The 27,946-nt window shown below is 46.0% G+C and overlaps 1 protein-coding gene across 4 annotated transcripts; it reads right to left on the bottom strand.

Annotated features, from left to right (window-relative positions):
- Nucleotides 1–59: 59 nt before the first annotated feature.
- peak1 (pseudopodium-enriched atypical kinase 1) lies at nucleotides 60–26,253 on the bottom strand. 4 transcript variants are annotated; one of them, XR_007482079.2, is made up of 7 exons: nucleotides 25,991–26,253; nucleotides 13,093–13,169; nucleotides 6,998–10,189; nucleotides 5,250–5,482; nucleotides 3,396–4,189; nucleotides 1,440–3,136; nucleotides 60–1,409 (listed from the first exon to the last, which is right to left on the bottom strand). XR_007482079.2 is itself a non-coding variant. In XM_049722559.2 (7 exons), the coding sequence occupies exons 4-7, from the start codon at nucleotides 10,066–10,068 to the stop codon at nucleotides 1,832–1,834; spliced, it is 5,403 nt and encodes a 1,800-aa protein (XP_049578516.1). In that variant the 5' UTR covers nucleotides 10,069–10,189; nucleotides 13,093–13,169; nucleotides 23,683–23,868; nucleotides 25,991–26,253; the 3' UTR covers nucleotides 60–1,831. The 4 variants fall into 4 exon arrangements, 3 of the variants coding, with proteins under 3 accessions (XP_049578516.1, XP_049578515.1, XP_049578518.1); XM_049722559.2 differs by adding an exon at nucleotides 23,683–23,868 and having other exon boundaries at nucleotides 60–3,136; XM_049722558.2 differs by having other exon boundaries at nucleotides 60–3,136.
- Between the last annotated feature and the right edge of the window lie 1,693 nt (nucleotides 26,254–27,946).

Raw genomic sequence — 27,946 nt, 5'->3', positions numbered from 1 at the left:
CTCCTAAAATTCAGTCATCCCGTCAAGGACGTGTAAAAAAAAAGTCAACAAAGCGCACCTACATATCAAAAACATATTTTATTTTTTCCCGTTCACTGTTTGTTAACAATAAATGTACATTTGTTGTCAAAAGAAATCACAACGGATGCGTTGCCGTTCAGTGGTGTTCATTCGTGGCACCGTGAATTGAACAGAGCACGGTGACGTCACGGACGGTGGGATGTTCAAATGTTAGTTCGGTGCTCCAAAAAAAAAAAAAAAAAAATGAAGTAAAATAGATGATGTATATATTCAGGCTTGAATTTCTAAATACAAGGACAGCCACCAGTGCTCTCCAGACATTCTTATTTTCGTATATAAGTCCGTTCACACACTTACTTTGTCTCTTTCCTTCCCTCCCTTTTTGACCACCATTCCATTTTGCAAAAGTAACATTTTCCCCCTCATAGAAATTGTTTTTCCCTCAAAAAGAAAACCAAGCAAAATAATACAAAAGTCAATGCCAAGTATCTTGTTCATGTCAGTTTGGATGTTTTTTTTTTTTTTTAATGTGCAAAACAACAAAGAGTCAAGTTGAACCAAAGGCATGCGAACCACAAATGAACCCATGTGCGTTCGCGGCCGAGCGAGTCTGAGGATCACGAAAAAAAAAAACACGTGTTGGGTGGGATTAGTGTTGTGGGGATTTCTGTTCCTCCGAGCTTTTCCTTTCATTCAATTTTCAAGGCAGGCCCGATTCAAGGCGATAATGGTCCTCAAAAGCAGAAGGATGGACGGGAAAGGAGGCAGTGTGGAATGGAAACCCGTCTCTAAGTGGTTCATGGGTTGAAAGGTCCAAACGGCAAAAGTTTTACATTCTACATTCCAACGGATTAGCGCCGATGCCACCAAACCTTTCCCAACACAACCCTGGTATGCAGTCCAGTCCAAGACAAAAAAAAAAAAAAAAATCCCTTTTGTTTGTCCACAGTGAGAATTCTCATATGTGCCAGAAAACTATTGCGAGAATCAGATGGCATGAAAAATCAGGGGAAATATTTTACTTCAACTTTGAAGGCTGTAAATCTCCTGCACAGGTGTCAAAACGTAATACAGCAACTTGGAAGGATTTACTAGCATTGACGAGAGAAAAAAAAAAAAAAAAAAAAAAGCTTCACAAGTCGCTAATAAATCACTGGCTCATTTTGGACAGGGTCGTAAACGCAAGTCGTAATGTTTTGTGTCATGATGTTTAAATGGACAATTTGTGGCAGGTCTTTGGCTTCATCAACATCTACCGATGATGGATTTGTAAATTTATTTACTACTTTTACTTGTCATTGGTTTCTCTTGCAATAGGAACATTTGACACACATTTATATTATTCTGTTATTTTCAACTAATTTTGATCAATTTGAAAAAATACAATTCTATTAAAATGATGGTTAAAAAAAAAACACCATTTAAAATTCAATATATTAAGTCATCCAAATTGAGCTAATTTATATACAACATGGGTAGAGCTCTATTTTTGTGAAACCTCTAAAATGTATCAAAATATTCCATGGTGGTGGCATGTGAAGACATCTACTCATACTTTTCGAGCTAACCGCAGCTGCCGCTTTACTGCCGATGGTCCAAATCGTCTTTCATTAGCTTGAATGGCATTGCCGTAATGTTCTCCAGCTCGCGTTCATTTCATCCGACTCGGTCCTGCTGTTGATGTTGAATCGGCACAAATTTACCTATCAACAAACGCTGATGATGCCAACAGCCCACACCAAACATTAGCATCAGCGCTGGGACCACAAAAAGGGGCCAAGTTGTTGCCTTGGCAACCACACAGTGGAGCTCAGAGTGGCTGGGACTGAGTTTGGTGGAAGGCTAAGTGAGCGGGGTTGTGCCCGGCGGGGGCAGACTGGTTGAGGTTGTGGTTCTGGGACGGGGGCTGCGGCTGCTGCAGGACGTGCACCACCCGGCTCAGGCTCTCCGTGCTAGCGAAGGCCAAATACTGGCAGCAGAGCCAGTCCTCCAGGCTCACGCCGCAAGCAGAGTCCATGGAGCGCTCGGCGAACTTGATCATCATCAGCGCGCGCTTCAGGTCCAGCCAATTCTGGAGGATGGCCTGGCGCTGGGGGAAGGCGGCCGACGAGCCCGAGGCTCCGATGCAGCCCAGGTCTTGGAAAAAGTCCTCACGGGGTCCCCAGAGCAGGCACTGCAGGCAGGCCCGGGCCTCCGACATGCGGATCCTTTCCGAGGGGTTGACGGTGAGCAACAAGCGGGCCAGCTGCTGCAGGCCCTGCGAGTACACCGAGCGCACGGGCAGGGCCGGCAGGTCGGCCCAGGTGTACTCTTGCTCCTTCAGTTCCGGCATCTCCTCAAAGGGGTTGGGCCGGTGCAGCATCTCGTAGATGAGAATCCCGGTCTGGAACTCGTCGCACTTGCGGAACTGAGTGGCCGTGATGATTTCCGGCGCCAGTCGAGCTTGCTCTCGCAGGGCGCCCGGGTCGGCCGTGGCCAGGGCGCTCTTCTGCTTGGCTTGGGAAAAGTTGCTGATGATGAGCCGGGCGGGGCAGGAAGAGTCGGCGGCGGCGGCAGCGGCGGATCTGCAGCCACCGTTGTTGTTGGGTTCGGCGCTTCCGGCGTCGCTGGCTCGGCAGTGAACCAGCAGCAGGTTCTCCAGGCGCAGGTCGCAGTGCGTGACGTGGTAAGGCTTCATGTGCTCCAGGCCCGAGCACAGCTGGAGCAGCAGGAGGCACACCTGCCGCTCGTACAGCTGCGGTTTCTGCGTGTGCCGAGACACGCCTTGGCGGACAAAGTCGGCCACCGTCTGGAAAGGCACCTCCCGCGTGATGACCACCACTCGGTTGCGCAGGCAGCCCGCCGAGCTCTCGTCCGACTCGGCGTTTGGACGTTTAGCTTCCGATTTCACTTGTCTTTCTTTCAAGCCGTCTCCGCCCTCTTTCTTCTCGTCTTCCCCCTGCTCTTCTTCTGCCTCGTCCTCCTCCTCCTCCTCCCAGGGGAGCATGCTGCTGGGGACGTCGGCCAGGAAATGGCCGCAGTCCTGCTGGATGTTGAAGTGCAAGGCCAGGCTCTGCCTCACGGCCAGGCTGTGGAAGAATTGCTGCTGGGTCGCCTTCACTTTGCTTCGGCAGATCTACAAAAACAAATAAAGAGTGTTGACATTTGCTCTCAAATTAGGGTGATTGACAGTTGGGGTCTGTTTTCTATCGTGCACACGACACATAGCAAAAAAAACAAAGTAGCTCTTGCACGTAGCATAATTAAAAAGTTTGCTCGGTCAAGGCTAATGCTAACGCAGGCAAAAATTAGCATCTACTATATGTGGCCGTTATATTTGAACACAAACGGTGCAGCAGCTCATGTAGACAGACAGTTTGCCAGCAGAGTCTGACCTTGATGGCGTAGTTGACCAGCGGGTCCTTGGAGTACGAAGCGGTGTAGTAGACGGCATCTCCGGCCTCGCAGCAAGGTTTCCCGGCGGTCAGCCTGAAGTCAGACCAGCTGTCTGTTTCGAATCTCAAGTGATCCTTTTGGCCGGCCATGAAACGATCCTCGCACTTGGAGGTCAGCTTCCGCAGAGTGTCCGCGTGGAGGCCCCTGATCTTGCCCATCACCTCATCCCAGCTGTCCAGTCCGCGGTAAAGAGCGGGCCTTGGATGCTTGGAAGGGGCGACGGCGGCGCCTTGTCCCGATTTACGATTCTTGCCGGCGAGAGATTCTGTGCTCGGGAAGACTTTCCTCTCTCTGGAGGCACCGGTTGCACTGCTGGCTTGCGACATCAGCGAAGACGTGCTGTTAGCCGGGCGGGCTCTGCCGAAGGTCCCCGACGGCCGCTCCAGCGAGTCTCCGCTCTCCTGATCGTGAGTACCGACGGACGAGCTCTGACTGGCCGTCTCCCAGGTGGTATCCAAGTCATACAGCGGGTTGGCCACGCTCAGGTTGGTGCCGCCGGGTTTGGCCTCCGCCCTGGGTCGAAAGCCGCCCTGGTGGTGCTCCTTGGCGGCCAGGCCGGGCTCCGTAACCGAGCGAGGCACCACCTTTTTGGGTAAGGGCGGCGGAGTGGTCTTGTGCGGCAGCAGTGGCGGCTGCTCGGCCAAGCCTTCGAGATCGATGGACGCCAGGGTGTCGTTGGATGCCTTCATGCTGCGGGGTTGTTTCAGGGGGATCATGTTGGCTCGAGATTGACCTGAAAGAATCACGTACCGGTTCAGGACACGATCGCAAAAACCGAACAGAATCCACCGCAGCTAATAACTCATTTGTTTTTGCCTTCACCGATGGCGATAATGCCCAGATGACGTTTAGCTTGACGGGAGCTAGCGTGCGGCGGCGGGGGCACGTGAGGGAGCTGGACACGAGTCCTACCCCACCCGCCTAACTCAAGCTGCACTCTTCTTGGTCTGCGGTGAGGCTTAAAGAGTGGCTGGAAGACGTGACCTTATTTATGCGGGAGGGTGCTGCGATAGAATTTGAGTGCCAGGCAGGCAGATGGCCCAAAACAAGATGGAAGGTCAGAAAAGATCAGGAATGTGCACAAAGCCTTTTTGTCACATCCATAGTTCATTTCTGGCAAAATTAAAAGGGGGCGTGTCGGCCGTCATTTTCGTCGAGGCGCTAAGACACGGCAGTCGGGATCAAGTAAATGCGTCGTGTTAATCCTCCCTTGGAAGGAAGATCTTTAACGGCTGTGCGGTAATCCCAACACGTCTTGCACTATTGACATCTCCGCTTTGCTTCTTACATATTCATTGAGCTGTTTATTATTATTTGTAACTATATACTTTAGGATGGTAAGTAATAAACAAAAAATCAAGCCGCATTGAAACAAAGTGGCTGAAGTCAGAACATGACAACAAGCGAAATATATTTTTTTTAAAGAGCGCAGAAAGCGACGAATCAAGTGACAAGCCTACCTCAAGTTCGCGGAAGCCTAAAAGTTCCAAGGGAGGGGGAAAAAAAAATAAAAAAATGCAGGCACGCTGAGTTTGCGTTGCCTGCTTCCATGCCAGAGACGCCTCTGATGCGGCTCCCGCTAAGCCAGGAGATTTTTCCCCGTGTGAGGCGGCGAGCACTCTGCCTCCCGCCGCTACGTTTCGTGATTAACCAGTGAGAGAGGGACATACTAAAACGTGGCGAGAGGTGAATCACGGCCCTCCAATTAAAAACACGCGACAAAAATTCCCAAAACAACTCCGGCTAAGCAGAATGCTAATTGATGATTAGGTGATTCTTGTTTGTAGTCTTACCGAGGTTACTGTAGGTGGCGCTGCACTGGCTGGAGGCGGGCGAGTGCGAGCGATTGGCGTCATCCTCCGGCTCGCCGAGGCTGGCGCTGCGCTCGCTGCCGGCCGACGCGACCCGGTTGGCGCGGGCCTCCCCGAGCACCAGGCCCAGATTCACTCTGGCGGGGAGCGGCGTGACGGCGGGCAGCTCGCCAGCCGCCGCCGCCACGTTGTTGGCGCCGGCGGCTGCTAGCTGGCTGGAGATGAGAAGAGAAGGAACCATGTGATTAGCTAAGCGCGTTACGTTTGTTTCTCGTTTGAGCGGCTTCATATGTTGAGCAACAAATGCTAGCTATAGCATGGCAAACTAGCTATACCTAATGCTAATTCGAGTACACAGAGGGAATGATGTTTCATATGATTATTTGTTTATGATGTCACCGGCTGTACGCTAAAAGCAACTAATCGCGCACAAGAGATCCTCGTCGTGAAGTCATCCTTTAAGATGAGGCGGTTGACTTGAGGTTTTTCAACGATGTCAATTACATCCGATAATCACGATGTCACTTTTATGCTCTGCTCTTGATCCTATTAATGAATAATCAGATGACTCATTTTCCCTCTGGAGACGTTTTGATATTTTAGTTTTCATATGACTAATTCAGAATTCCCCGCCTGCGCTCGCAACGACAGATGATTGAATCATTATCGTTTTGTCATTGGTTGTCGCCCGTGAGTCAATCAATAACAAAAGTTATGACACTGCAAATCTTTATAACGCTCAAGACGATATAGAGGTGTTTTGAAAGATGACCAGGTTAAAAAAAAGATGAGACCATAATTTACACATTTGTAGCTTCTTTGCTATATACCGCACCAACTACAATAATTCACGTGCTACACCCAATTTGCCGTCAAAGTGCGTATAGTGCGGCTACGTGTCCCGAAAAGTGAGCCAATCCACAGCTGGCGAGACCTTGACACGAGAAATACCTTTACGGCTGCTACACGTTTCAGGGTCAGGACGTGACTTGTTGAGACGGCACCGAAAGCCTTTCCGTTCTCTCTTTGCTTTCTTTTCCCCACTAAGCTAGGCCTTTAAAAAGTTGCGTATCAAATCAGAATAACATTATCACCAAGACTGTCTTCCTTATCTACTTCTTGAAGCATAAACAGTTTGTTTTATTTCTCACCCGCTGTAGTGGCTTACGCAGTTTCCCATTTGTGAATCTCGACGTGGACGCAGAGACGGATTTCACATAGCTGGGGACATTTTCCCGCTCGTCGTGCTCGCCTTACGCCGCTCTAACTGTCCCCACCTGTCTAAGGTGATGTGTGCTTGCTAGCGTTGAAGGGCACGCCCACCGCCAGCTAATAAAATGGCCTCAGTCAGGAAAGGGGGGAGGGCGACTTAAGCAAATGATAGCAAATGTTAACTCTTCGCGGGGCGATAAGTTATGTGTCAGAGCATTCCGACAAAATGACCGAGGCGAGTCAATAAGCTGAACTGGCCGACCTTGTCCAATATTTGGACACATTTGGGTCTAACGGCGCTTTTAAGATTATTCAGTTAACACATCCGAATAGATTGAAATGTATCCTGACAACAAAGGAGTCAAGTGCTACTCTTAACTCATGACGTCAATTCCCGTCATTGGCAGTGAAGGAGTTAATTTTGTCATTTATTTCCTCTAAGCAAATCTGACATTGGCAAATTCATATCTATTTGGGTGGAGGGAGCAGAAAAATGTTAACAGTTCTGGGAGAAATACCTCACGTTGTTGTCCGGGGCAACTTGGGTGACCTCCGGTGCGGGTGCTTGTCGCCCCGGGCTCAAAGGTCCGGACTCCTCGCTGTGGCCGGGTGTCAGCAGTGCAGTCTCCTTACATTCTTCTCCCTCCGTTCTCTCCATTTTGTAGGTAAAAACAATGGTGGGTTTCTGAGAGGGATCTTCGGCTTTCGCCTCCGAGAACCAGTGGCGCTGCTGAACCGGCGGAGGCGGGAGCATGTGAATGACGGTTCCGTCTAGCCCGACCAGCTTGCCCTTTTCCTTTTCTTTCTCCGTCTTCTCGTCGTCATCTTTCCGCCGCCGGAAAAAACTCTTAAAGGAGATCCAGCGCTTGGGTTTGGCGCTCTCCGCTTGATTCCTCTTGGCGTCTCCGTTCAGACGAGTTTCGCCATCGCCGGAGCGCAGGGGAGAACTACAAGCGGCGCTCTTTGTCCAGTTGCCAAAATGTCTCTGGAGGATGTTGGAAGCGTGATAAGGGGACGACGTAGACCTGGGAGGCGGGAAGGGGGCGTTGGGCTCGGACCGGCAAGCCGAGAGGGGAACGGCGGCCGAGGCGCTCTGAGATTTGGCCAGAACTTTTGAGATGGTGTTTTTTGCGACCTCGTGTGATAGAGACGTCGGGGTCTCTTTCACGGCGTCGGGCGGGAGGGCGTAAAGTTCCTCGGCGCCGAAGCTTTTGTCGTGGGCGGAGGGAGAATCTGGAGGAGATTGGGGGGGTTGGATAGAGGCCACGATCTGCGAGAGCACGACGCTGGCGTCCACTTGTTGGATCAATCCGGCACCTGAAGACTGTTCGAGAAGATCATCCCGACTGAGATCACGTCTTACCGCCATGGGAGTTGGACAACTTTTTTCAGCGTTGGAATTTGGGCTTGGCTGTAAATTTGGTGATTTTGCTTCAGATGGAGTTTTGGTCTCCTCCGAAGACGCTCTTTCAGAAGTACCCCGGCCGGAAAGGGTTTTATCCGTGGAGATGGATCGGACGCTCTCGGAGGAACCGATCTCTTCGTAGGTATGGCTGGTGGCCCGGCTGCCGACGGCTTTGGCCTGCGCTAACTCCCCGTGGAGTCCCAGGAAGCTTTTATACACGGCCAAGTTGTCATAAGCGTTGGGATTGATCACGATGGGGACCTTGACGGCGTTTTTGGAGCTGCGGGCGTACGCCGGCTCGTCTCGGATGATGATGGGGAAAGGAGGCATGCCGGCGTTGTTGAAGCTGTTGAACTTAATCTCCGATAAATTGGGAGATTTGACCGGGACCGTTCGGGAAGACGACAGCCCGACGACCGGAGACGTGGGAGCCGATTTGTGGCTCAAATGTTGAGAGGGTACAGAGCGGCCGGAGGCGTTCCCGTTCCCCGGATCGACTTTGGGGACCTTTTCACGAGGACTTGTGCTCGACGTCCAGACTTCTTGGTAGCGCGTGCTCCCTATTTTTTTTCGCGGGGCATTTGAACGGTCCAAAGGCGACGTCGGTGACGTGGGCGATGTCGGCTGTCCGGCGGTGCAACAAAACGTTTCGACTTTTTTGTGCTTTGGATCCGCCGACGCTTCGCTTTTGCCCGTCATGGCCGCCGATACGTCGACGACGGTGTAAGGTTTACAAATAAGTGATTTTTCCAAGTTGACCACACGGTACGGCTTGGCCTGCTCCTCCGTGGGACTAAAACTGATGGTAACCGGCTGGCCCGGAAGAGCCTGAGGCATCGACGCCGACTGATCCGGATCGTCCAAGTGAATCGCCAGAACGGCCTTGTGCGTTTCCAGAACCTTGACCGGGCTCAGTGCTCTGCGAGCGGATTCTTTTTTCACAGGAGATGTCGTGGCGGTCGGGGATTTTTGAGATTGCGATCCGTTGGGGGCGGCGCACGACACGCCGCTTTCGCTGCTAGAAGCCGTCTGGGAATCTTCCGGTAGGGACGAAGACGATCCCGGAGAAACGGTGGAGCCCGAATTTGTAAGGAAGCCGCTACCTTGAGAGTCCGGAGGTCCGTAAATAATAACGCCGGCAGACTCCACCGAGGGGTAACCGTTCAGAATCTCGTCGTAACTATCGTCGTAGTCCACGGCGCAGATCCGTTGCAAAGAACGATTGCGGAGCGGGACGGTGTTCCACTTTTTGCTGGCGGCGAACGGCACCGGGGACAGGGTGGCGGCGCGGAAGTTGGCGAAGCGCGGCTGGCCTCTCATGCGGATCTCCATGGCGAGTAACTCTTCGTCGCTTTCGTCCCAGCTTTCGTGCTCGTCGTCTCTTTCCGACTCTTCCTCATCGTCCTCGTCTTCGCTGGAGAATTCGGGGTAGCAAAAGCGACCGCCCTCGGTGCTGATTATCTCTGCGCTGTCACTTAGCGAAACCCGTTTCTGACTCGTGCTGCCGCCGGTGATGCAACTTCCCATGGCCAAACAGCTCGAAGCCGGAAGGCCTCTTTCCAATGACCTCTGGTACGAGCTATTGATCCGTCCCCAAAATAAGTCTTTGGAGGCGACCGGCGTTAGGCTTGGACCGGGGCCTAAGCCGGCAATCTCTTTTAAGACGTCCGTCAGTCCGCTGTTATTGTTTCCGCTCGGGGTTCTGGGACTAAGTTGCTCGTAGCCCTCGATTTCATCATCGCCGTCCTCGCCCTCGTTGTTGTTCCTCGTATCGCTGGCCCTCTTACAGTTCAATCCGTTGCGATTCCAGACCACGAAGGCTGAACTTTTGCCCGGCTCAGGGACATTTGTCGGACTCTGGATTACGCCGTTAGAACCAGAGCCCAAAGAAGAACATGGCAGCATCATAGTGGGCTTAACGGCGATGGTGGGTTTCTTTGCCACGGGTGGACGGAAGTGTCCCGAGCGCGCCGTCCCGCCACCGCCGCTCCTCTGGGAGTTGTCGGCCAGGTTGGAGTTGGCTCTGGTCCCAGCGCGGGGCGGATTCTGAGATGCCGCCAATCTGCGCTCGGCCCGAGGCTTGTCGCTGCCGCTCGGAGCGCAGTGTAGACTTTTTGGCTTGAAGCAGTTCTTGCACTCGCCCGGTTTCCACACATGCTCGGTGAAGGTGCTGCAGGCAGACATGGCTGCGGATGCGCGTGGTTGGCCCTCCGTCAGTGGACAGCGAACGCCTCCATGAAGGCGTCGATCTCGGGAACCAAACGCACTGGAGGCCGTTTAAATTTCAAGCGTGGGGATCTCGTGCCTGCGATACAGAGCAGAGGAGAAAAAATAAATATACTTAAAAAAATGGGTTGTTAAGCAATCGACACAAATTTAGCTTGGACAACTGAAGATAAAATGTGTGAGGAAAAAATATGATGACGTGGTAGTGTCGCGTTATCCCCAATAGATGGCAAGCTTTCTCTACTTCTACCCAGAGAGGACGGCAAGCTGACTCATCCAACTGCACGCGCAGAAGATCAAAATCCAAACCAAGCAGGATTAGTTTAGGATTAGTTTCAGGTTGAGCAGTCAGTGATAACCAAGATGCCATCGAGAAGCAAATGTGCTTCCTTGATTCACACTTGCAGTCAATGACATGATTGTACTTAAAAAAAAAAAAAAGATCATTTTTGAGTGACGCCATCGATACCATCAGCCTGCCACTGATGAATTCACTCAGCATTGGCAGGGAGGATGCAAAGAGCCATTGAAGCTCGTGCAGCGGAGAAGCTTCCAGCCAGTGTTATTCCCGTAAAAATAAGGTGGGAGGGTAGAGAGACCCATTAGTGAGACAATCATGCCCCGTTCATCCATAAAAACACGGCTGTTACAGTTTAGCGGAGCGGCTCGTGGCCAAAAACGAATCGACTGCTATTCTTGAGCTGCTTTCATTATGTAACGAGCTATTATGCAACCTAATTGACTTGTGATGATTTATGGCAGAAGAAGTCACTTCAACACAAAATTCGATTACGCTGAAGATGTATTGCGTAAGTACAAAGGAAAAAAGCAATTTAGAATGCAAAAAAAAAAAAACTGGAGCATATTAGCATTTGAGGTTGCGTTTTACAGCCTGAGCTGGGTCGAACTGATTTTCATTGGGGAATATTTTTTCCCCCTTATCAAATAATGAACAAATGTGAATATCGTGATTAGGATGCTTTAGGTTGTCTATTTGGCTAGGATGATTTACACAAAACACTATTGGAGTGAATTTTCTTCTCTGCTCAAATAATCCCGACCTGATTAACATAATCAAATAGTGTTGATTAGCTTTCAACACAAACTCTCAATGTGAGATTTTTTTTTTATATCATTCTCAACGTGAGATGCAGGATGTGAGATGTTGGGCATGTTTTGTTTTTTTTTACTGCCGTGATTTTTCAAACCACAGTGTCACATGCAAATCAGAGCCTTGTCTTAAAATTTTTTGCTGAATCAGCAAGATTAACTGTGCCGAGTCTCCCTGGGAAAAGAAGCTTCTGCTATTTGAACTTCAGGATGGAGAAGGTCAGCAAACACGCTACAGTATAATACACTAAACTTCACGAGAATAAATTTAAAAAAAGAAGTCGGGCTGGGAAAACCGAGGCCACGTCCGCACTATCTCTGTCCCATAAAAAAAAAAACAGGTCCATCCATGCGCGGGCTGTTGTGAAGTTTTACTGGACTTGAATGAGACAAGCGCCAGAACCATCCAAACCACCAGCACAACAAGTCATTTCTACGTTCCGGGATTTTAGCACAAAATCAATGTGTGCCACTAACAATAGATGCTTCATGTTTGAGTTCCCGACAAGTAAATTTGGGGCTTGAAAGGAACAAACATTCTTTTTATAGTCTTCGGCGTGAGACGGCTAAATGAAACGTTAGCACTTTCGACACTACATTTGCAAACCACACGGGAGGGAAAGTATCACAGTTAAAGCTTCGACAAAATAAATAAATAAATACTTGTGTTATCACTGCCAAGAGTGAGACACGACACATTTTTATTTCTCAGTTTCAAAAATAGGTCAGGAACACAACATTATTCTTATTAATGAAGATAATATGGGGGGAAAAATGATAAATGTTGTGATCAGTGTATATCCATCAAATGGTAGGATGAGGGTGGACTTCAAAATGAGTAAAAAAAAAAAAATATTGCAAGGGGCTGCTGCATTGAACTGGCACTAAGGGGCGGGGGAGTAAAGCAATAACATTGCAGTACTTGCTATTGCGTAAGATGTGGGAGAGTTTTGCCTGGGAAAATAAAAGAGACAAGGTCTCCGAGGAAAGCAACCCGCCGGCTGAGCACACAAGGCCAGAGCAGAATGATTAACGTGAAGAAATATTTGATGGGCATGGAATACATAAAAAAAAAAAAAAAACACAAATGTTCAAAAAGTCGGTCGGGAGGATTGTGAGGGTGCAAAAGATAAGATAATCATCGCTAATGAGCCGCCGCTAATATAAAAAATGAATTCCGTGCCTGGTCCGTCAACAACCTCAATGAATAATTCAACATTGTAAAATATGTCACTGCCGGGCGGGCGGTCTGACAATTTTCTGACTCATTCTTGAAACTTCACTTTTTTGGAACATGCGTCAAAAGCAAAGACAGAATCTTGAACTCTTCTTGTTTCTTATCAAGGACATTCACGCAGCTTTTATATTTGTTCTCTGAGCCAATGAGCTGTCAGCCTTGGGCCAGCCAAAGAAAAAAAATGACTAAACACTTTTTTTTGCCTCAACCTGCCAAGCGTACCGCAAATCAAAATGTGTCCAAGCTAACGGCTAGCCATGAAGGTGAAAGCAGAACGACAGCAACCTCTGTCAACTCCAGTTAAGCAGCGGGTCAAAAGCTCCGAGTCCGAGTCCAAGAGTGCTTTTTACATTATGAATCTCTCTCCGCCTCGCTGGCTCAAAGCATTTGAGTTGATGCCCGAGTGTGAAATCGAGCCTGATGCGTCTTGTCGGGAAAGAAAAAAAATAAATGATTTTGCTGCCAAAGGATATTTTCTGCTCACAAGTTGAAAGCGTATTTATAAATGTAAACATAAAACCATGTGCCTCCTACAAAGAGAAATATCTTCGTATTGCAATCTTCTTTTTTCTTTTTTTTTTTTTATATAACCAAAAGGACTCATCGAAAAAATATTCAGACACACACAAACTCACATTGTTGTGTGCCAAGAGGCAAGCGCGGCGGCCATTGAGTCCCAGTTTTTGAAGCAGACAGCGCCCACTAGTGGAACCTGTGAATGATAAAAAAAATTACATTAAAGACTGACAAATTATTCAAAAATGTGGCGATAGCATGAAATTGTTTTTCACATTTATCATTATGAGGGATTTAAAAAAAAAAAAAAACAAACATCAAAACAAAATAACCAGTAGCCATCTTTTGAATGAACTTCTATTTCTCACGCCCGTGCAAAATGGCTGCTCCCATCCTAAATTGCATTTAAGACTTCAATTAGCGTGGACTGACATTTCGAGGGAAAGGTGGGTCGTGTGCTTCCCGGCAGTGTGGTCAAGCCGTTTTGCCAGCAGGCAGATTTTTCCTGTTTGGAGGCCGGAACCGATTAGAGCGAAACGTGTCGGGAAGATTGGTGGGATTATCCAATCAACGCTTCCCCCGAAATAGACAGTGACAAAGTACCGCGTCTTCTTGTATTAGCTTGTACGCTCTCTCGCAAAAGGCTTTGCAAATTTCAATTTCCCATCCTCATTTCCAATCCAATCAGTCTCTCTGCTTGCTTGCGTTTAAAAACGACGGCCGGGGGGGGGGTGCTTCAACCGTTGACGGGCTTGGCCTTGGTCTTTCCCCTCACGTTTGCCGGTTCAAGTTCAAAGACAGATGTGCAATCAAGTCATTCGAAACATGAGTGCTTGGTGAAAAAAAGAAAAAAGAAGTCAGACGAATTCCCACCGAGACCTATCGATGTCATAATGCCGCCTAATGATACATTCAGCAGCCGTCGGCGCTCGGCAGCTGTCGCCCGCCTGCCCTCTCCAGACGAGAGCCGAGTCAATTTCAAATCTGCTAACGCAAGTCCCGATGGATTTTTAAGTGCGGTCGTGACCGGAAATTCTGTAAAATAACGACACTATCAGACAAGCGTCCATTTCGCGGCCACATTGTTTACATCTCAATATATTCACAAATATCAAGTCAATGTGTTTACAAATATCAGTTCCTCATCATTCATTTCATGATACACTACAGAAATAAACACAAACTTTTATTCATAAAGCGCATCTGAATGCGGGTCACATGACTGCGAGTGTAAACAAGATGGCGTCTGCGGCAAAGCTAGCCTTCATTAAATGGCTGAAAAAAATAAAGTTAATAAAGCACAGTTTCATGTGTAGAACACAAACAATCGTAAATTTAAAGTTAAATGCGGAAAAAGGGAGGTTCGCAATGGAGGAAATATGTTATGAGCAGAGTTAAAGACAAAACACGAACACAATATGAAGGGACGAGAGAAGTGATCAGCCATATTGCAATCAAAGCTACTTGAACCGCAACGGCATCTGAGTGGGAGACAAAAAAAACAAACACAAGATGTTTGCATAGCAAGCCAAGCCATAAGCGTTTCCATTCTTTGATGCTCGCTTTCACACAGTTAGTCAGTCGCACTTGACATGAGAAAACAAAACAAAAATTGTCACCCGTCACAAACAAGCCTGCCATGCCATTTCGTGCGAGCCGGCTTCCGAGAAAAAAAGCGCCCGGTGGTTAGCTGTGATTATGCCCGGCTAACCTGCCATTACAGCCCTGTGTGGAGCGGACGTAAATATTGGAACACCCACAAAGCCGATTCATCATCACCTGACAGCTGTTCATCACATGCAAATTCAGAAATCATTGGCTCCTGCTTTGTCATCGGAGTTTGCCAGAGAAACTTTTGGAACCCAAACAAGGCTCTCTCTCACGCACACACTCTCACACGCACTCTCTCGCTCATCCACATATTGTTTCAATCCATTCCGCTATCAGTGCACAGCATTCTCGGCCTTTTGTAAATCTGCATGGCAAATACTGACGCCATGAAGGATCAAAGCGGCTGAATGGACTCGCTCGCTCGCTCTTCAACAGGGTTGAGCTCGGGGGATCGAGCCGGGTGACGCAAAGTGATAACCAGCTGCGGCGTTTCTGCACGCGATACTGATAAAGGCTCGCGTGGCTTCGGCCAGCCTACGCCAGATTTTACGTCACGCCGGTCCAGATTAACACTTTCAAGTTATCGGAATGAAAGATAGGATGCCCGCCAGTAATGTGGGGAATTTAACAGTTGATGGATTTCATGTATGCTGTGTTGGCTTTCTTCAAAAGAGAAAAATGGAATTCCAAGTTCTGTGACATATATAAAAAAATGATAAAAAGCCATTCACTCAGCAGATGACTCGAAACCAACGTTGGACTGTACAAAGTCCAATTTCAATCGTCACGAATCGAAAGACTTTCAATTAAGGCGTCCAAGATTTATTTTGTACATTACTAGTGTCATTACCATTCATTATTTACAAGGCAATTTTTTTTTTTGGTAATGATTTCACTCCACAGGAGCTCAGTGATGAATTCAACTGAATATTTAAGAAAGCCATTTTGTCCGATTAAATATTAACAACGGCGACATGTTGCGTTAAGGCCTTGTATTTTAAAAAAAGCACAGCCGAGCAGTTAAGACGAGGAAAACGGCGTTCCTTAAAATAGCACATTTGAGCGACTTGGGCAAATCGCGCCCGTCTATTGTTTTCTTTCTTAACAGTTACGAATGTCTGCAAGCAAATTTAATTACACTGATTGTTAGAATGGTGCCGGCAATAAAATCTTATCAAAAGTACAACAGGGACATAAATTCAGGGTAATGAGGGCGAAGGGGGACCAGAGCATGTCGCTTGTCTGGGCTTTTGTAGCCCACAAAAGGTCACAAAAACATCGACATGGGCCAAGTTGACGCATTCAACATCCAACAAACCATACTTGGTCTGATTGACGACCGTAAAGACTTCAGCGATCATCGCCAGGGTGTAATGAGCGTGACGGACGGAATACATCAAAGCCACCTTGTCCCGTCCAATTAAGAGGTCACAGCAGACCCTCGAGATGTATAAATATTAACTCATTCACTGCTATTGACGCATACAGACGTCAAAGTTGTATTTTATCTGGGCTGCCAGTGAAATACAACTATGACGTCTATATGCGTCAGTGGTAGTGAATGAATTAAATCATTACGCCGGTGAATGACAGAACAGAATCAATATTCGCCGTACGACGTCAAATGAATAGCGGGTTCGAACGAAACACGTCTGCGACTTTGCAGGAAAAGTCAAGAGCGCCTTTAAGCTCAAAAAGCAAAACGCTAACGCTGCAGTTATTTTTAGACACGTTTGTTAACTCATTCAGCTCATTAAAATTCTTCTGATCCCCTGGATGACTTTGCTGAAGCGGCACAGGAGACACTGGAAGCAAAAGCAAAGCCACTGCGTGGATCCAAATAGGTTTAGGCGTTCTTTTAATTGCCAGACCAAAAAAAAAAAAATGTCCAATGCACAAAAATGGAACAAAAGACGACTGAAATGTGAAACGTGACAAATTATCGGCACATTTTTCACAAACATGCTCCCGTTCACGGTTATGTCAGGTTGCATGACACGCACACACACGACAAATTTCTCTGATTGAGAGTAAAAGCGATAAATTGAAAGAACGAGTGAGGCTTGAGGGCCCGACGTTTATGGATCGACAATCCCGGGATGTGTCGGTTGAGGGATTAGCCCCGATTGCAGCGGCTTCAATTCCATATTCATCAATAATGCAAAATCCACATCCTGCAAACTGACAGGATGGTTTGTGATTATTATTTTTTTTGCCTTTATTACACGAACAAGTATGTCAACCAAATTATGGAACCAAAAAAGGACAAATGTCAGGATGGGAGGAAGGTATTCACCCCACCCTCGCAAGAGCTGCCATGTAAACACAGCTGAAAAAACACAGAAGAGGGGCTGGGATGAACGAGGTCCGGCACAAGCGGAGTCACAACAAATCTTCGTCTCGCAACAGCTACACACCACAAAACAATTGTTTTGGGATCAACCAATTTTCAAAGCGCGGCGAAATATTCCGACGGATATCAATTGCAATCTTCAAAGCGTGAGATGCAATTTTTTGGGATAGAAGAAACCACAGGTGGTTCAAAAAGTGAACAGCTGACTCGGACGGCACAAAGTTGGCGAGACAGTCAAGCAACAGGAGGCCGGATGGAAGGACTCGGCTCAAGTCGAGTTGAAACGCGGCGGCGGGCAATAAATTGGAATCGGCAAGAACATGACAACATGTCGAGTAACTGGAGAGGAAATCAAGTGGGGGTCCCCTGCAATAATATTCCGCACAAAGTAGATCAAGATGGATTTGTGGGAAGTGGAATAATTCAGCAGAAAATAATCACTGGATCTGAACTCACTGTGAGCCGGAATGGTTTGAGAAAAAAAAATAAAAAATTAAGCTCTGTGGAATTAATCAAATTAAATCAGATTTGAACAAAGCTTTTCATGGATTTTGAGATGAGCTGAGCTGAGCCGTGGTGCTTTTGAATTGCGTTAGGTTATGCCTCTATGGTAGCTAGGCTATCTGTCCAAACGCCCCCTAGTGGACAGCAGGCTGCAATGAAGAGTGGTTTAGCTAACCACAAAGAAACAATGTGCTTTGTTCAAAAAGGCCTTTATGTGGAAATAAAGCATTAAAGACAATTTGCGGAAAAATAATAATACAAATAATAATAAAAATAATAATGATAATCTCCTTCACAAAAACTTTCAGCTCTTTGCATTTCCACATTCTTCACCAATCAATAAAACTTGGCGAGGAGCATGGGAAAAGCCATAGCTAGCTCGGCAGCCTTGGACAGACATGATGACCTCACATCTAATGTCACATTCTCTTCATACTACAGAGAAAGAATTCTGGACAGGATCCGACTGGGATCAGTGCTTGGCCACATGCAGGAAATACCAAAAATGTGGTGAATTTTTTAATTGATCTTCGATGTCTGCACGATGAATAAATAAAGGACCCGTTGAGTTTTATCTTTGGATACAGAGTGAAACTTGAATAGCGCCTGTTCAGCATTTTGTTGAAACGGAAGCATTTGTGGCTAAATGAGATGAATGGTGGAGGGGGCTTTTTATCAGTGCGGTCTTCCGGAAACTTCTCACAGCTGCCCCTTCTCGGAGTCTTGTGGGGATAGTCATGCTCCAAGAGGGGGAATGGGAGAAGAACACATGCTCCAGACATCCACTCAGCCATTGATCTTCTTTGACCTCGTCTTCCTTTGGGGCTACAAGGGCAGACTTAAAAATTCCATTCCTGAGAGTAACACTCTTAATTGATTCGGACCATTTTTTTTTTTAATGGGGAGAGATAGCACGGCCACTCGGAAGACTGGAGGTAAAACGCAGCGGACACTTCCTAATGCATTTATCAAGGACAATCGCGGCGGGGAAATGCATCAATCAATACGCAAAGTAACTTAAAGAGCTACCGTGAGTCAACAGAGTGTAATCTTAATGGATCCGCATCGTCGGTCAATACGGCCTTGACTTTGGCAGCGCCCGGCTCTCAGAAAAGCCGCAGTCACCTAAACACATCATTAAAAAGTCAGCTCAACTCCTGGGGTGGACTCTTTTGATTTTCTCATCTTTCTAGGGGAAAATAAAAAAAGCCGTTAAATGTAAGGATGACATTTATGAATGCTTGGGTGGCAAGGTCCGGAGTGCTTCAAAAAAAATGTGGAAACCAAATCTATAGAATCGAAAGACCCGAGCCCATGTCTGTTTTTGTGGATGCTCCGATTTGATCTGACCACATCTGCTGAAGATTTTAGTCCGGAATTAGGAATTATTTTCCCAGACAACCTTCCCGAAACTCACTAATGACGTTCCTCGGGGTGATTCGAAAGAAAGAAAAAGCCGATGCTCCGTTTAAAGGGGAGTTGTTGAGCCCATTCCAGCTAATGGCTGCGTTATCAGTGAATCAGCATTCAAGAGATAATGAGGTCAAAAACAAACCCTTGAAACATTCCTGACCGACCGACCGCTTCGTTGCCAACCGTGGCCAGGCGGGGACCAGGAGGGGATTTTTCCACGCAGTTAATTAGGCTTTCAAACGATACAAAAACTGTCCAAAAATAGCTGCTGAGCTTTAAAGGTGACATGCGAGTTCAAAATACGTTCGCCATGTCTCACAGGATTAAAACATTTCCTCGTGATATCTGCTGATTGGTGGTGGTGGTGGGGAGGGGCAATCATTATGTCAGACATTTCTAGATGAATAAAACCCACTAGGATTGGATTTTTCTTGCTTTGGGGATTGGAATATTGCAGCAGTGCTTGGAGGAGGGTTACTTCATCACCTGTTATTTTGATGGGAAGTTTGGGTTTCAACAAAGTCCGGGCAAAACTCTGACCATCGCGACACACACGTTATGCTAACAACCTTGGTATTAGTCTCTGTAGTCGCCATTTTTACTTGGTCTCTGAATCCAAAACAACTTTTTTACGAGCGTTTATAAATACTTTGGGTTTTGCATACACTTGTTAGCGGGACAATGGATGTTCAAAACTTCCTTGCGACAATGTTGGCAACCTTCCCTGACAAAACCCGAAATTTGCTCAAGTCGCGAACAAGTCTACGACATGATTTCAAACAAGCCCCATTTTTATCTGTGAGTTTCCGTATGGTAAATAAATAAGGAGGGCTACTCCTGTGTCTTCACCTTCTCCCTTCTGGCAATCTGGTTTTGCTCACTTCGTGAGCTCAGGCAAGAAAGCAAGCTATATAAGGCAGTGTTGCTGTTTGGCTCGGAACTGTTGAGAGCCCGCGCTTAAGAGGTGGAGACTTTGTTTAGAGTGAATACTTTTTTGTTGTTTGTTTGGGTTTGTTTTAAGAAGGTACAGCATGTCTCTTGATTGACCATCATTCCAACATTAGCGATCGGCAGAGCACAAATGGGCATATTTGTCAAGCTAGCAGGCTAACAGATAGTTTGGACAAACTAGCCTAGGAAGGAAGGAAGGAAACATGACTTGAAAAGTCTTTACATGGTCACATTCTGTCAAAATAGTGCTCAAAAAAATAAAACATCTATTCCAACAACAACGACATTGGCGGTCGGCAGAGCACAAACGGCCATTTTTGTCAGGCTAGCAGGCTAACAGATAGTCTGGACAAACTAGGAAGGAAGGAAATATGACTTGAAAAGTCATTACATGTTGACATACTGTCAAAATAGTGCCCCCAAAAATAAAGCCGCTACTTTAATAGATTTAAACAAAGTGTTTTGGTTGGTGTATTGAATTGTAGGGGAATTAGCATGCTCGCTAAGTCGGGAGAGGAAATTAGCTCAATGTTTCCTGCTCTTAGCAAATTGCTCACGTGCGCAGCAGACTAAATGGGCTGAGGCCGCAGGAGGAGCATCAGGCCGTTTGCCTGCAATGGTCTGCCGAGCGTGACCGTAAGCCAAAACCCAGTTGGGCGAGACGACGACACAAATTCCACAACGAGAAGCTGCGACGTTTGCTAACCGACAAGAAAGCGTTCAGAAACACATCCAAGTTGAAATCAAGTGTGTCATTCTAAAAAAAAAAAAGAACAAAATGGAACAAAAACATTTTTTTTTAGATGGTTATATTTGGATGCTGGGTCAAAATGAAACGGCATATTTTTAGACATCACGACTAAAAATCCGGGAATATTTCAGAACAGAGGCAGAGGACCAAAATGAAGTGAAAAGATGAACTCAGCTGCAATTCTTTAAACTGCAGCCTTTGTTGGCTTTTATAACTAACTATATAAATAAATTCGACTTGACTTAATCACGCATGTGAAACAGTCCGACTACAAAGCCGAGTCCATTTAACGTGACGTCATGATTGTGTGTCTCCGAGCCAGGGCAGGGCGGAAAAAAGCATCCGGGCCGCTCGGAGAGCCCATGACTAGGATTACACGGACATGGCATCAGATGCTAAATTTAAATATGCTTCTGCACCAAGTCTTGGAAACAAGCAGAGGTGGCAAATCCAGATTCAAAGCCTTCAAACCATGCCAGAGTTTGGCTTTGCTGTCTGTGGAGACAAGTGACTTCATATCTGGCAAAATGTTCCTTACATGCTGAGAGCCTGAAAGAGATCCTGCAAAAAGAAGAACCAGCAAGAAAAACAAAACAGAAAATTCTAGAGTCAACCTTGCAGCTCTATTCTGTTTATACACACACGCTAGCAAGTTAATTCAGTTTGGTGTAGCTCACCCTATCCCCGCTCGGCTATTAACGATCGATTAAATTTCACAGTGCGACGACCGCCGAATGCACCCCCCCCGATGTTGACGAATTTTCGGAGCATGTTGGTTTGTTGTTGTGTTGCCACTGTTCCTGTCACTCAGTCCTACGGACCCCCCCCCCCCCCCCCCCTTTGAGCTCAGTGGCTGGATGCCAATCTCTGGGCAGGACACCCAACCTGCCACCACCACCACCACAACAACAACACACTGGAGCCGCGGCGGGCGATTCACTAAATCTGCAAAGCGCCATTCTAAATAAAGTCCCACATTTATTCATGTGCAAATTCCAACATGACATTCAACACCATTCTCAGACAGACACGTCATCGACACAATGGACAATCGTCTTTTTGACCGATATATCTGCAGACCGATTTTTCTTTTTTTTTTTTTTATCTCGGCGTGATCCGACCGTGCCGTCCATCCATGCATCAACATTTACGCAAGTGAGAGGGGTTTCAACTAAACTGTTAATGAGCTCAGCCCGTGGATGGATTGTGTACCGTGAGTCTAAAAGCAGGTTGGATGAGCTCAACGGAATTCCGGGAGAGACCCCACCCCCCCCCCCCCCCCCCAGCTGAATTTGAAATTGTTTGCAGTGTCGGGGGGTCAAGATGGCGTTTGTTTATTTACAAGTGGCAAAGTAAGCAAATGCTTAAATTAACCAATTAAAAATTCCCAATTAATAAAACATGAAACAATTATTTAATAATTATTTTTTCAAATTACAACAATGAATAATTAATTAATTAATTTTAAAATATCCTTCATGATAGAGAACAAACATTGCGTTGCCTTGAGAATTTCTTTCAGGGCCTTTCTTTTTTGCTCCCCATCAGTGACATTAATTCTACTGCATCCCTTTTGATTTAATTTTCATTGTATGGACTAAAAAGATGCAAAAACATACTCCGCAGCATTTTACGCAGTCGTAAAACGTACGCATAAAGTATTTAAATTTTGCTTTTAGCGTGACCGCTAAACTTGGGCTTAAGAGGAATTTAGATATGGATGTACGATAAAAAGGTCACATCGAATTAATAGTGCCCGGCTCGACTCTGATTTTTTTTTTGCTTACGTGAGCCAGTGATGATTACCAAATACTACATAATCTCACAATTATTAAATCGCTCCGCCCTGGTTGATCCGTAAAATCCGACCTGAAAAGAATAATGCCATTCATCTATTTAGTTAGCGTCAGCAGTTCATACACCGATTGGCAGGCACACCTGCTTGTGACAGAATGAGATTAAAACATTTTTGTAAAAAAAAAACAAATCCAAAAAGACAAAAGCTCTTAACTGAGCAATGATGTGCCGTCGAGCTCCCTTTATCCGTTTTTTAGCGCCAACAGCTGAGTCATCACGACCTAGTTAAGAACACCAGAAGAAGACTTTGTGCGTTTGCAGCGTCGGGAAGAACATTTCACACGTCCTTTACCTATTGTGTCGTGAGTCTTTCGCTTCTGCGCTCGATCAAAAAATGCAAATGAAGACGCGCAGCCCTTTTCAACAAAACCAAACACGAGAATGTACAAAGGCCGGTTTAGCACGTAGTACACAAATGTGTGTATTTGAGTGTGTCGCCATCCGCACGAGTGTGTCGAGAGGCTCTTTGGAAATGAAATTGGACACCAAACTCATCTAAGGTCCTTGCTGGCCTGACACAGATTGTTTTGTTCTTTTGTGGCTTTTTATTGTCACCTCCAGCTGTATTCTTTGTTTGTTTCAGATCCTGAGATGAACAGATTTTTTTTTTACAATACATTTTATTTAGTAGCTCAAGGATCATAACCACAGTCTCCGAACAAGATAACAAATCGAGGGGTGGCTTAGCTTGAGTTTAATGTAAGCACAGTTCTTATTTCAACTTTTTTTTTTTTTTCCACTGAACAGAATTTTAACGCCATTAATCCGTTCTTGTGCTTCTTCTGCTGTACACACCTTGGACACCGGGGGCAGTATACTACAGTCTTAGTGACGCAAACAAAGACAAATTTCACAATTAACTGACCCACTTAATTGCAGATTTTTTTTTTTTTTTTTTTGCATCCTAATCAACCAAACCAACCCCCGACAGAAACACAAAAGTGTCCGGGCGTCATTTAATTGGCCATAACTTGCCAGTCGCTCATTAAAAATGATTAGAGCATCATTTTGACTTTGTCCTGACTGCCAAAAGAGCCAACGTAATGTCTACCATGAGCCTCATCAATCACCTCCCAAGAGGCAATAACAAAACAGTACATTCCGTTTCTACAAACATTTGGGGTGGGCTGAAAAGTCACCCACAATCCGCAGCTATCCAAAAGGCCTTGACGTCACCTCTGGCAGAAGATCCGCTTTTGTTTTATAGATCGCAAAGGACAACGATGACGTCAGGCGCACTTGATCTGACCGAAAGAGAAAGAAGCTCACCGGCTTGGGCTCATTAAGTTGGTTGTCTGAATGGTTGCACTTTGCCCGGCCTGCGAGCGGGACACACACGCTTTGACGGAAGGACTCGTTTGAGGAGCGGCACGGTGGCTTTTTAATTCGAGTCACGATTGGAGGTACTTGCCCTCACAGCTTAGCAACACGGCCCAGTGAAATGATGCGCTGGGGCTGAAATAAAAAAAAAAACAAAGATGAGAAGAATTTTTTGCAAGGAATTTTCAATGAAAAGAATTTAAGAGCCATTTCCTGCAGAAGATAAGTTTGTTTTTCCTCCGCTCTAATCTTTTATTCATGTCAAGAGGGACAAGGGCCACATTAGGGTAAACATGAACTGTTTGCCGCCCGCACATCTAAACAAGAATATCCGAGACGAAAATACGCATCTGGCTCTGCGCTGCAATAGACCGTCTTATTCCCCCGCCCCGATGGGACTGTATCTCTGCTAAGACAAAATAATGAGACGATAGTGCTCAACTATGCACCTCTGGGCTACACCTGCTCCTGGGTTCTGCTTAGGGCACTAGCAGAGAGGTCAGAGGTCGTTGTGTCATATGACACTTGCTTCAAAGAATTGTTTCAGAGGCAACTGGCACAAAAACGTTCTGATAGCCTGATAGTCGTTTCCCGCAAGTGTTTATTTTTTTTTGTACTTGAGGTCCTTGGTATCATATCTTAACCTTTCAGTCAGCTAGCTTAACGCTAATGCTAACACATACTAATGGGAATTCTCTTTCATTATATGTTGCCAGGCCTAGTGTCCATTAAGCCTAAACAGTAATCGAATAGATAATAAAGGTCACGTTTGATGCCTCCTTATCTAATTGTTGCAACACAATGTGTGAGTAATATTGCTGAGGGTAGATAGTGAGCAAACAAAGAGGTGCAGAGCAAACATGGCCACGTATCATGCCACCAAACGCCAAAAGCATTTCAACATCAAATGCGCCTTTGTGACTCAAAGACACCACAAATCAAAACCAAGTCAAAGACGGCAGCAGAGCACAATCTGGCCACGTCGTGACAATCCAGCAAAACAATCCAACAAGTGTTGACTTCACAAAGCTTGCGGGAGAGCGGTTTCAAATGTCAACGACACGTCCGCCCGCCTGGTGGTCCTCTTTCAGTAGGTGGGGAGCAGAACAATGGCCAGACGCTCGTGGCGGCTTGGAGCGAGATCTTGGAGCAAGTGCAGAATGAGTTGTCTGCTTCCAATTCTCGGAGCTTAAGAGATGTGCTGCAAACGTGACCAGATGACAAAACGTTTGGTTTTGGTGTGCTGAGGTCACGTCTACGCAAACGTCTTTTTATATGCCAACCGTGGTTCATACAGATCTCATCCAGAGTTGCTTGGGTACATTTCCAATTTTATAGTGGCCTGTTTAGCTGCTTATGTTGTTTGATTTAAATAAAATTCGACGTGCGTAGAGAAGCTGTCAAAGTCATACAGACGTTCATATTCAGTTCGACATGAGAATTCGCATTCGTTCAAAAACAGAAGAGGATTAGGGTCTGTGAAGAACTAAAATGCATCAAGATTGATTGGCAGGAACTTTAATTATTAATTTAACTATAATTTGAACTTCAAAGTTCTCACTTGAAAGTTCAAATTGTGACTTTTATCTGTGACATGTGTAATGTGCTTTGTAACACTGGCAATATCTCTGGGAACAAAAAATAAATAAAATAAAATCATCCAGATGTAATTAAGTTGATTCCTGCCAAGTGAAAAACATGAAACTCAAATGTAAATCTGGATTTAATGTATTTTTAAATAAAACTCCACTGTGATCATGATGTAGCTGCGTATACTGCATCATTTTTGTTGTTCTTATATGGCAAACATTAAATTTTCCTCGCCATTCTTACTTATAATTCTTATTGGCTTTGAGGAAACACATAACATGACAAAAGCTGACAGCCGAGGACCCCCTTGATGCCTTCTCAAAGACCCCTGGTAGCACGAGAACCTCTGCTTTGCCACCCATCAGCGTGTTCACAGGATGAGCCATTTATTTAAGTTTTGTACAATTAGAAGGTCCCCACAAAAAAATGCTAAACATGTACTAGCAGGGGCTGTATATTGGCCCTCTTGCGCGGCGTGACACTAGCGTGGAAACGTCACCTCGCCCGCCCGCCCGCCTGCACCCTTCTTCCACAACAACCGCTTGCAAACTTGGAATGTGGACATTTAATCGCACTGCCCCCTCTTGAAAAGTGGAAGTTAGAAGCCGGGGCGAGGCGACTTGTAGCTTTCTTTTTTCTTTCCTTTTCAAAAGCAACTTTTTCTTACCTCTCCTCGACGTTGAGCGGCTCTCGTCAAGGCGAATATCCCGCGGGAGAAGGCGTCTCTTGTCACTGCAATCCGAGTGGGAACAAATCGACCGGTGACACTAATGCGAGTGGGCTTTTTCGTCCACGAATCCTCCGCTTCTCTCGCTCGCTCGCTCTTCGGCGTGGCTCCGACAACTGCCGCTGCATGTTTCCCCCCTCTCCACAAGCCTGACGCGGGAGCGCGCGCACCGGGATCTTGGGCAGGCGAGACGCGTGAACGCGCATTCACGGATCACTATTTCAAGCTGTGACGCGCGCACACCCGGGGGGCCTGGCATCTCTCTCGCTCTTTTGTTGGTATTTTTCCCTGTAAAAATGCTGAAATATTTCCAATTAATAATAAAAAATAAATAAATTATTATTAATAATAATGCATTTCGACTACCTCCAAAATCAACACGGCTGATTTCTGGTTGCCATCACGGTAGAGATTGCTAAACAGAAACACACAAAACAGACATCATGAAACATAGAAATTATTTAAAAACTAATTTGTGGACACACTTGAACTAAATTTCCGTGTTGCCGTCAATTTTGTGGTGGTTATGTTAATCAGACCCATTGTTATTTAGAAAGAAATAACAGAAAAGTCACTTTTTTTTTCCCTAATCTGTTACTCATTCAATTTCAGACCTTACATTTTTGTGAAAAATATGGGATTGTGAGCACTGGTGGGGAATCCCCTTTCGTGCTGTGGGTAATAATAACATTTCAATTGTGGTAAACGTCCATCCATGCCTGTCATTTCCACTCATGAGCCTTTTGTTATGTTTTGGAGTCAACAATAACATTTATAAGAAACACACCTCTTGGTTTGGTTTTGAAAAATCACCCAGAGCCTAAAGGCAGCACATGTGGAAGAAGAAAAAAGGGGGCGGAGTTCCTAGCCAAAGCCTGACATGTGGGAATGACTCAATTTTTTTCTTTTTTTTTGCAAGCGAATTCCAATCATTGTTTCCTCCTCCTCCTCCGCTGCTGCTCTTCTCCCTTTGCACTCCACCAGCCAATGACTTTTCAAGGCCTGATGCATCAAATAATACATAGTGACCCCAACTCACATTTTAAAGGTTGACTGAGCAAAATAAAGGTTAAACAACAAGACAATAACTTGATTGTCAGCTGCATGCATGGAAACTATTGGGAATATTATGATTTTGTTGTAACCTTTCACCCCTTATCTGTATAGTTTGTGCCCTTGTACTCCTTCACTCAAAATTTAAATTATACTGATCTGAGCAAGGGGAGAAACGTAAAAAATTAATAAATTTTTGGGTAATTTTTTTTTTTTACTTTATGAATTACATTATATTGCAATTTTGTTTTCCATTCTTTTTAATGATATTTAATTTGTAATAAAAAGCTTTTCTTTACTATGATTACACATACATTACGAGTGCATTACGAGATACCTAATTTTGAGGTTAAAATTGGATTTAAGAAATATATTTTTCCATTTACACACCCGTATCTATATCTTGCAGTTTTTGAAAACTCTCCTCGCGTTGCTCTGAAGAGCATCTCAAAGAGACGCCAATGGAAGTGAAGCCCAAAAGTCTGAAAACAAAACAGGGCATGCACATGAAATGTCCTTCTAATCAGTAGAATGTGCAGTCGCGGCCAAATCCCCCCCCAAGAAAACACGATGCAGGTGCGGGCCGCTCCAAAAGATGCGAGCGAGTCTGGCAGGCGACGTGACTCAGTGCTGGCAGGAAGTCAGCTGTGTAATGATAAACTTTCAAGTGACTCACTGCTAAAAACGACGCCGACGGCCGGGGCCTAATGATGGAGGCAAAGCGGGAACAAGCTCAAAGACTTGACGCCAGACATATTTTGGGGCTATGAACAATAATTGGCTGTCAGGTAGACTGAATAGTCATCGATCGTTCGTAGTGAAAATTACAATGTCAGTTGTTTT

The sequence above is a fragment of the Syngnathus scovelli genome, chromosome 6, assembly GCF_024217435.2.
Source record: "Syngnathus scovelli strain Florida chromosome 6, RoL_Ssco_1.2, whole genome shotgun sequence".
Classification (NCBI taxonomy): domain Eukaryota; kingdom Metazoa; phylum Chordata; class Actinopteri; order Syngnathiformes; family Syngnathidae; genus Syngnathus; species Syngnathus scovelli.
This window is presented reverse-complemented; position numbering and strand designations above follow the sequence as displayed.

Excerpts from the sequence above, each read along its gene's own strand:
- peak1 (XM_049722559.2), bottom strand. The coding sequence starts at position 10,068 with ATGTCTGCCTGCAGCACCTTCACCGAGCATGTGTGGAAACCGGGCGAG. Across the intron at positions 5,483-6,997 it reads GCCCCGGACAACAACGTGAG|CCAGCTAGCAGCCGCCGGCG; the intron begins GTATTTCTCCCA and ends TCTCATCTCCAG. Across the intron at positions 3,137-3,395 it reads TGGTCAACTACGCCATCAAG|ATCTGCCGAAGCAAAGTGAA; the intron begins GTCAGACTCTGC and ends TTGTTTTTGTAG.